The sequence below is a fragment of the Macrobrachium nipponense genome, chromosome 28, assembly GCF_015104395.2.
Source record: "Macrobrachium nipponense isolate FS-2020 chromosome 28, ASM1510439v2, whole genome shotgun sequence".
NCBI lineage: Eukaryota > Metazoa > Arthropoda > Malacostraca > Decapoda > Palaemonidae > Macrobrachium > Macrobrachium nipponense.
The window spans coordinates 11641467-11652037 of record NC_087217.1 but is presented as its reverse complement, the minus strand read 5'-3'; the positions used below and the strand labels follow the sequence as shown (position 1 = coordinate 11652037).

The 10571-nt window shown below is 36.9% G+C and overlaps 1 protein-coding gene across 1 annotated transcript in view; it reads left to right on the top strand.

Moving 5' to 3' along the window:
* The first annotated feature begins 1995 nt into the window (after positions 1 to 1995).
* The window catches only part of LOC135201904 (RANBP2-like and GRIP domain-containing protein 5/6), a 50718-nt gene continuing 42142 nt past the window's right edge, over positions 1996 to 10571 (top strand). Inside the window, exon 1 of the mRNA XM_064231201.1 lies at positions 1996 to 2181. Within this exon, the coding sequence (XP_064087271.1) occupies positions 2110 to 2181 (72 nt within the window). The 5' untranslated portion in view covers positions 1996 to 2109. The remainder of the gene's footprint in view (positions 2182 to 10571) is intronic.

The window sequence follows — 10571 nt, the reverse complement described above, 5'->3', positions numbered from 1 at the left end:
GGAGTAGAATATATTTATATGCCGGTGAAACAATTCTCTTCCATTGTTACAAATAGAAAATTGAGTGAATTCTGTCGAATATTAAACAAAGGGACGACTTTGAAACAGTTGAAATTGAACGAAAATAAAACTGAGCTTATGATAGTCGGCAAGGAAAGTAACTTACGGTCTGGGTGTTAATCAAGTGTGTATAAATAAAAAATTGGGTCCAGACAACTGATAAGGTCCGTGATCTCGGGGTGTACTTGGATTATGGTTTGTAACTCAGTCTACAAATTAATAATGTAGTGAAAGTTGCTGGATATCATCTTATGAATATAGCCTTTGTGAGGAAATATCTTGATGTGAGTTTTGTTAAGAATCTTGTCATCAACTGTGTTATAAACCGTATAGATTATTGCAACTCGGTGTACTATAAATTCCCATGGTACAGATGAAGAAACGACAGAAAATTATGAATAGAGCTGCTAGATTAATAACAGGTGTTGCTCCACGGGACAGGATTACCTGTCCTAATTAATTGATTTGCACTGGCTCCCGGTGTAGGCCAGAATACCATTCAAGTTATGTTTTGACACATCAAGTTGTTAAGACCGGCTCTCCTCGGTATTTGAGTGATATATACTACAGTTTATACAACCAATATATCGACCTGGTACAAGACTATAGTTACAGATGGTTTAAAGTTGGTAAAGCGGCGGTTTTCCTGTCTATGGCTCCAGAGCCTTTACGAAAATATGCAGCTTCCTCTTGAACTGAGGCAGATTGAGGAATTGTGGTCTTTCTAAAAGAAGCTTAATATCTTTTTGTTTGATCGATACTACGATATGAAAGATCAAACAGTGAATGTGGAATTTGCAATACTGCATACTTAAGTGGACTTTATCTGTACGTCATCAAGCACAGACTTTGACGGCAGAACTGCGGAAAACTGACAACTCGTGCACGTCTCTCTGTGCTCTGGTGCGTACACACATGGCTGGTACACGAATATGTCTCGTACAGTTTTCGAGCCACTGACCAGCAAATTCCAGCTTAGCTATCCTCACTCTCCACAGCCTATTGATCTGTATACACGTCACTATATATGGCCCTTTTGATTATTATATAACAAGATCCAAGTACTATTTTATTTTGCTATAATACCCAAGATGTTTACCAGAATATGACAACTGAAAAAAACGGTTAGAAATATGCACTCAAGCTCAAAAATTGTTAAAATATGCATTTGCATATGCACACATGCAAATGCATAATTATCCAAAGCCTAGTAATAAGCATGTCACTCGGATATGTGCAAATCATTACCACATCTCAGCCAAATGCTATCACCAATACTAATAATGGCCAAACGTTGCGCAATTTACTATTATAATTGAACTACTGATCGCGCATTACCCACAGGTAACAATATTCATAGGAAAATAAATTTAATTTGCCATGCGTTAAAATATTTTTGTCTACTTGTAGAACTTATTGCTACTTAAAAGGCAGACGCGTGGATTTTTAAAAATAAATTATAGAGATCAGTCATCAGTGTGATGAACGGTTCCGTAATCCGTATCCATGGTGAGCCGCCAGCGACCAACTAGCAACCACTTGGTATAAAAAAAAAAAAAAGCATGAAATGGAACACATTATTTCAACATTTTCAAACGCCCATTTTAAATCTACCACACTTTATCATATATGCATTTAGTGTTGCTAGATACTGGCGATGAAGTATATAGTTTGAAATGCAAGCTTTATTCACAAAAAATGTGTTTCGTTGGTGTTGCCGATACGCGGGCTCGATGATTCTCTGTCGCAGGGGGGAAAGAGTGCGCTTATTTTTAAATCGCATTTTCTTACATTTCTTAATAATAAGTGATATGCTATAGTTATATATTTTTTTAACATTGACAAATTTATAAAATTTTATTGCCTAAAATTATATAAATCAAAGAAGCTTAATATTTTGAATAAACAATGGATTTTTAAACGATTTTGCGAGTGCTCTTAAGAAATTCAACCAGTTTAGGTCCAGCAGTACTGGGCGACTGGTATTGGCGGACCGCATATATCTTGTTTTTAATCGTATTCCCAAGAGTTGAGGATGATATCGTGAAAATGCTGCGCTCTAAGAAGGATGTTGACCGCCATGTGCGGGATATTCTGAATAAAGTGCGCACAGAAGAGGAGGTAAGTCAAATTACCGGGAAACCATCATTGTTCTCGTGTGCATGTAACTGCTCTTTTGGTTACCTTATATTACGTTGGATGTCTCGGACTGAGTTTGAAATGGCCCTTTCGTTTCTAATCTCTCAATGTTCTGATTTTTCGTCATTGCATGTTGATATGCATATTGTATTTTGCTATGGATAGCAGTCATTTTCCCGTATAGGTAATGGCCTAAATAGCTTAGCCTTTGCCTTCTCAGGATTGTTGATATCGGTCATTTTTTTTTCACTTTAAAAAAATGGAAGTCATGTCGCTTGAATGATGGTGTAGTTGCTGTTGTTTACTCTCCACTTAAGTGAAAGAATCTGTCTATACGATTTGAATGTCGGACTGCAGCTTAGCCTAAGGTGTAGAGTTTGAAAGTGACTGGTTTTTGCCAATGTCTACCCCACGGTAGCCCCTGGAAAGGGCCAGGCAACTCCATGAGGCTAATTTAGTATAATATTCCTTACTTTGGGCTACTAGGTAATCACTATATAGGCCCCAGTAGCTTACATGATGCAATTGCAAGTTCGAGTTTATGCCCAGGCCCATAGGGTAAAGAACCGCATGGACTGGCCCAACACACCGACGGTCACGGATGGCCACCCTCCGAAAAAGTACTGATAACGCGTCCTGACACCGGAGATGCTCATCAGTCGCGATTTGTTGGTGAGAGACGCAGCTAATAACCTCTACTCTCCTTTCGAAGTAAGTATTTTCTCCAAAGTTAGAAATTAGGGCCAAATTTAAAGCTTTGAACAAAAGGTAGTGAAAAGGGTGGCCAACGCAGTGCAGATTTCACCAAATGCTTTCGAAATTATTACTTACGCTTAAATAACTTAGAAGATTGATGCCATTTACTTACGCTTAGATAACTTAGAAGATTGACGCCTGTATTTCTACAGAAGCAATCTGCGGTGGCCTAGAGTATGGCAATTGAGATTTTCCTATGTTATGTTACTTACTGAACAAGAATTATAGTAATATTTATTTGGACGGCTGTAATTAACCCTCAGGGGCCAGTACTAAACACGGCAAAATACATTGGAAGCCCCAATCCCTAGTGGATGTCGTATCCGCGGTGACTTTCCTTGCAGTTCTTGCAGAACTATTCTTTAGAATTACCCTGCAAGAAACGTCACCGCGGATACCACATCCACTAGGGATTGGGTCGTCCAACGTATTTCGCCGTGTTTAGTACTGGCCCCTGGTGGTTAATTACAGTCGTCCGAATAAATATTACTTAAAATTCTTGTTCAGGAGGTAAAACTGCATAGAACAACTGTAACTGCCATAGTCTGGGCTGCCGCGGCTAGGTACCCTAGATCTAACTATTCATGTTTCATTTCTTATCACCATAAAAATATTTAAAATAAAAATTTCATTATGTTATTCTCGAGCTAAGCTAGTAACAATACGCTCGTCCTAAGCTGCTCTCTCAAGCTATTCAACAGTTACTCTCATCCCAAGCTGCTCTCTCTCTCTCTCTCTCTCTCTCATCTCTCTCTCTCATCTCTCTCTCTCTCTCTCTCTTCTCTCTCTCTCTCTCTCTCTCTCTCTCAATGAAATATGAATTACTGTTTAATAATATCATTAACTATTATGTACTAAGTTATAATAATAATAATAATTCCATTAATAAATTAGTTTCCAAAATAATTTTTTCGGTAATAAACGTCCATCAGCTGATTCTAAACGTAAACAAAAGACAAAACCAGATTTTTATTGCTGTATTTTGCTGTTTATACATTAATATTATAGTTGGGTGCTGTAATCTTTACAGTAAATCATGTTTTTTTTTTATCATAAATGTTGATTTATTCACAAAATAGATATAGGTACTAGGGTAAAAAACCGCATGGTACAGGGGTGGACCATGTACGATCAATGTGTACAACCCCCAAAAAAGTACATTATAACGCGTCCTGACATCGGACCTCTACTCCGGTGTCAGGACGCGTTATAATGTACTTTTCTTGGGGTTGTACACATTGATCGTACATGGTCCACCCTTGTACCATGCGGTTTTTACCCTATGTACTTTTAGTTTGGTGCAGCAGCCAAATCATGAAAATAGAAAGGAATTGTTAGGTAATATACTTTTGTTTGCTGATCTGATGAAGGGGAAATTGAAGATAGGAAAGAATAACTGAAACTGTCTTGAATTTAGTTTAAGGTGATAGTTGAAGACATATTTGGTGCTTGAACTAAAGTAGGCAGTTATAAACATTGAAATAGTGGTCTTGGGTGGGTTAATTATTAAAGTAGGCCGTTTAAAGCAATTTTTAGGGGGGGTACCAGGATAACACGGGTATTTAATTATCAGGGGGGTACCAGGATAACACGGGTATTTAATTATCAGGGGGGGTTCTGGGCCCTATCCCCTGCGATTATCAAGGCCCTACTGTATGAGACTTACACAAAAACCAGGAAATAAGTGAAATTAGCACATCTATTTGTAGTACATATATACATATTACAGCAATTTTATAATTACTGCATTACTATGACAACTAGAATTCATGGAAACAGTTTGTAAATGCATCGGCGTATGTATGATGCTCCACTAGATCTGCAATGATGAGTCATTTTTCCTCGCGTCGTCTGCTCGTAAAGTATACATCTGAAATATTTGTAATTTTTTTTTTGGGGTCAATTTGGTTGCAAAAAATGGATAATAGCATGAATTAAATAAACATTTTGAAGTAAAGTTAAACTAAATAATGAGTAAAGTAAATAATTAAGGGAATAAAACTTTGCACCCATAATCATTGTTGTTGTCTGCTGCTCGTAACTGTGTTTGCGGAGTGAGTACTTAGGAACCAGGAACAGCAATTTGGAGTGAATTAAGACCAAAATGTGTATAATTACAATCAAGTAAGCACTGTGGAGTTCCAGTTGTGATGGCAGTAAGGATAAAACCACTGATTACAAGGTAAAAATAAATTCAGTTCAAACCATGACCCCGGGAATAAAAAGTTTCATACTTTCACTAATATAGGCAACAAAATGTTGTTTTATTGTGCTGATTACAACTGCAAGCTTGAGTAAGATCAATAAACGTTACATATATACGCTAACATTGTTCAAATGAGTGCTGGGAAAGATGGTGGATTGTCCGTGGTTAGACTGGCCAATCTCACAATCGCCGCCATATTGGATTTCAAAACTGCCTTGAAAACATATCTTATGAAGAGCATTACATGCTTATTTTAGTTCATATGGGGCTTTCATATATCACATTATGTTGACGAAACTTCAACCTTTTGAATGGTATAAGTTTTAATTGTATTCTTGTTTCACCATTTAAATATCGAGTGAATATGGCCTGGCCAGCGTAATGACGATGGATCGTCCGTGATTGTTTACCCAATATGTAACGTTTATTGATTTTACTCAAGATTGCGGTTGTAATCAGCACAATAAAACAACATTTTGTTGCCTATATTACTGAAAGTATGAAACTTTTTAATCCCGGGGTCATGGTTTGAACTGAATTCATTTTTAAATTGTAATTGGTGGTTTTATCCTTACTGCCATCACAACTGAAACTCCACAGTGGTTATTTGATTGTAATTATACACATTTTGGTCTTAATTCACTCCACATTGCACTTGAACCACGTTGCTGTTCCTGGTTCCTAAGCGCTCACTCCGCAAACATCGTTGCGAGCAGCAGACGACAACACTGATTATGGGTGCAAAGTTTTATTCCCTTAATTATTTACTTTACTCATTATTTAGTTTAACTTTACTTCAAAACGTTTATTTAATTCATGTCTATTATCCCTTTTTTGCAACCAAATTAACCCCCAAAAATTACAGATATTTCTGAAGTACGAGCAGACGACGGCAAAAAGACTCATTGTTGCCAATCTAGTGGAGCTTCACACATACGCTGATGCATTTACAAACTGTTTCCATGAATTCTAGTTGTCATAGTATTGCAGTAATGATAAAATTGCTGTAATATGTATATATACTAATTCAATAAGATACGCTAATTTCACTTATTTCCCCGGTTTTTGTGTAAGTCTTATACCCAGTTTGGAGGGTAAACACACCAATTGACAACACTGATAAACAATTGAAGCGTGCAAAACGCCGCAAAGAATGCTGTAGTCCCCTTGAATAAGTACGAATAAGTGCTGGTAAGTGCCCCAGTGTCTATGGGTACAAGCGGTGTGCATATTTAGCACAGGAAATGGGAAGTTTGTTTACACAAGTGGCTCCGCAAACATCGAGATGGCGTCAATATTAGAAATATTTGGAGTTGTAAGCAAAAACTTCAAAAGCGTTTTGGGGTAGTGTGCACTGCGTTGGCCACACTTTTCATTACCCTCTGTTTAAATCTTAAAATATGGCCTAAATTTCTAACTTTGGAGAAAATACTTCGAAAGGAGAGTGGTGGTCTTGAGCTCCTGTTATCACCACCAACAACTCATGACTGATGACCATCTCCGGTGTCAGGACGTGTTAAAGTACTTTTTTGGAGGTGGCCAAAACCATGGTAGTTGGTGAGTTGGCCAGTCCACTCAGTTGTTTACCCTATGCCATTATTTCATAATTTAGGAAAAGTTAAGGTAACAGTTGGATTTCTCACGGCCACCTCTCCGAAAAACTAATTTAACCCGTTCAATGACCCAGGATAAACATCAGTAAGGAGCTAGCGTCTGTCGAAGCAACACCTCGAGACCTCTGCTTTCCACAAATTAATGCCATCATTTCTGATGAAATGGTTTATGAAAGTTTAGCCATGCGCAGTGCTAACTTTTATACCTCCTAGACGCTTTCGAAATTTTTACTTGGAACACCTTACGTGTAGTAGATTGACGCCACCTCAATGTTTGCGGAGTTACTTGTTTAACCCTTAAACGCCGAAGCGGTATATTAAAAATTGTCTCCCGTGCCGGCGGGGTTCGGGAGTGAGCATCGAAGCGGAAAAAAGTTTTTTTTTTTTTTTTTTTTTAAATCACAGCACGCTTAGTTTTCAAGATTGAGTTCATTTTTGGTTCCTTTTTTTGTCATTGCCTGAAGTTTAGTATGCAACCATAAGAAATGAAAACAAATATAATTATCATATATGTATAAATATTGGGATATATGACATTGCGAAAAAAATTTCATATATAATTTTATACAAATCGAGCTGTGAGCAAAACGGTTAAACCTAACAAGTTAATTTTTTTTTCGTTGTATTGTACACTAAATTGTGATCATTTTGTGAAACGATCAAAGCAACACAGAGAAAATATTATCACCAAATGATGCATGAATTCGCAACGCGCGGACGTAAAAAAATGTTTTTTTCAAAAATTCACCATAAATCGAAATATTGTTCTAGAGACTTCCAATTTGTTTCAAAATTAAGCTAAATGGTTGAATATTACTATACTGTAAGAGTTTTAGCTTAAAATTGCATTTTTTAACCATTTCGGTCGAGTTAAAGTTGACCGAATGTCTATTTTTTTTATTTATTGTTATTTATATTATATGCAAATATTTCAAAAATGAGAAAAGCTACGACCTTCAGTTATTTTTTGGTTGTATTCTACATGAAATTGCACACATTTTCATACATACAACTCTATGAAACGCCTAATATAAAATGGAGCAAATATTACAAGAATGCAACGTAAGCATTTCGGAGATTTGCGGCGGAGAATCCGTGCGCGGAGGGAAGGAAAAAGTTTTTTTTCAAAAATTCACCACAAATCTAAATATTGTGCTAGAGCCTTCGAATTTGTTTCCAAATGAAGATAAATGACTGAATATTACTAGACTGTAAGAGTTTTAGCTTTCAATTGCGTTTTTTGACCATTTCGGTAGTCAAAGTTGACTGAACGTCTATTTTTTTCTATTTATCGTGATTTATATGCAAATATTTCAAAAATGAGAAAAGCTACGACCTTCAATTATTTTTTGTTGTATTCTATATGAAATTGTGCACATTTTTATATATACAACTCTATGAAACGCCTAATATGAAACGGCAAATATTATGAGAATACGAAGTAAGCATTTCGGAGATTTGCGGCAGAGAATCCGCGCGTGGAGGGAAGGTAAAAGTTTTTTTCAAAAATTCACCATAAATCTAAATATTGTGCTAGAGACTTTGAATTTGTTTCAAAATGAAGATAAATGATTGAAGATTACTTGACTGCAAGAGTTTTAGCTTACAATTGCGTTTTTTTGACCATTTTGTGAGAGTCAAAGCTGACCGAACATTATTTTTTTCTATTTATCATGATTTATATGCAAATATTTCGAAAATGAGAAAAGCTATGACCTTCAATTATTCCTAACCTTCCTCGCTAGGGGGCGAGACTGGTATTACCTACACACTTTTTGGTGTTGCTACCACGAAATGTGAATCTATACTGCTGCTAATAACAGAAACTATAGCTATGTAATTACTGGGTAAGTATAATTAAAACTTTGTTTTATTAAAAAAGGTTTGTTCATGCCACTTACCTGGCAGATATATATATAGCTGTATTTTCTGAAGTCCGACAGAATTTCAAACTCGCGGCACACGCAGTGGGTGGCCAGGTGGTAGTACCATTCCCGCCGCTGGGGGAGGCGGATATTAGGAACCATTCCCATTTTCTATTCATATTTTTTCTGTCGCCGGTCAGTAAACAACTGTTTACAGACCTCTGCTCAGGATTTTTTGGATTTGACTCGCTTTTAAGTATCTGATTGGTTTTTTGGTATTGAATTGGATTGTTGAATTGGCATGCGCGATAGTGGACCGTTTTTTTGATTTTGGATTGGCTTTTCTATAAAAGATATGTCTGGATCAAGTGCTGTGAGTTTCAGAGTGTGTGTGAGGACTGATTGTAAGGTGAGGCTACCGAAAGCATCGGTAGACCCCCACACAGTATGTATGAGTTGTAGGGGGCACATAGGGTAAGGGGCCCAATGGTGACGCATTTTCCCTGGATTTTTTCATTCCATCGCTTACAGCTCTCTTGCTTTTTCATATTTTTTCAAGTTCTGGGTCTTGTTTTATTCACAGATGATTATATTTTCATGTGTTTTAATCAAATTTGATTTATCATTTATAGTTTTTGAGTTATTGGCGGCCGAAGTCGGTGCGTCACTATTATGCACATGTTCCTATGCTGACGCACCTGGCCCAATGGTGACGCAATTTTTTCAATTGCATGTACATTGCACCTGTATTAAATAAGGAAGAAATGAGGCACATAGAATGAAAGAATAACATTTAATAAGTAAATCAAATACAAAAAATATTACTAAATCAGCAAATTAACTAAAAATTAAGTTACATCATTAACACAACCAAAAAATTTGAATATTTTCATACATTACTCGAAATGAAGCACATGATTGACTACTAACATCGAAATTAATTAGACATATGTTAAACCATTAAACTTGAAGAAATAATGCTTATTAGCTACTTCCCTGAGTGTATGTGAGCAAAATTAGCCTATTCTATCTATTGAGGACTGACACTATGCCGATTTGATGCTACTGTTGAACTTGAAACCATATTTTCTTTGGATTGTCGCTGCCTGTGGCTCCTGTAGCTCCACGACCTCCCTTCTATGCACAGGGAAAGAGATATCCTCTATGTCAGGGTAGACATAAAACCCTGGGGATACCTCCTTGAGGAACGTAACTGCAAGGCCCTGCTCCTGGACATCTTTCACCTAAGGATAAATTTGTCATTCTTTAGTTATTTTCACCCTAAATAGGCTAGGCTATGTGTCTAGTTTTCAAAATAACCTAGGTTAGACTCAAAATCAAAGTGAAGACTTAGGTCAAATTTATGAGATTACTTACCCTTCCAATATAAATTTCAAAAGGCTTGTGCTTCCTCCCTTTTGTGCTGGTAGCTACCTTCTCCACCTTGACACCACCCATGAATCCACTTCCGGTTCTGTCATTGGTACCTGAAAAAAGAAATAGTTTACGGTTCTGTCAGTGATAGGCTATTTGAAAAAAGAAAGTTACATTTGCCTGGCCTAGTTAGTTTTGTTTGTTTCTTTATTAGTAAAGATATATGATAATCACAGAGTTCTATTTAGAAGCACTTAGAAGTACAGTAATAGATTTAAGCTCACCTTTATACAAAGGCTGTGTGGGTCTTGTTCCAAATCAATATCATCATCTGATGAATCTACTGGTAGTGGCAGAGGGACATCCGAGTTCTCACTGTCTGAGGATGATGCAGGTTTAGGAGGCACCTTCTTAATCCTACCAGTTTCTCCTTCCTCTGATGCCTTTCTTTTGAATTTTTGCTTTTCTCTCCTCCATCTGCATTTTGAGAGCTCGAATGGCTTTATCAGATGTAATGGCAAAAGTCCTGTCCATTTCATTGCGGGGTCTCTTTGGACC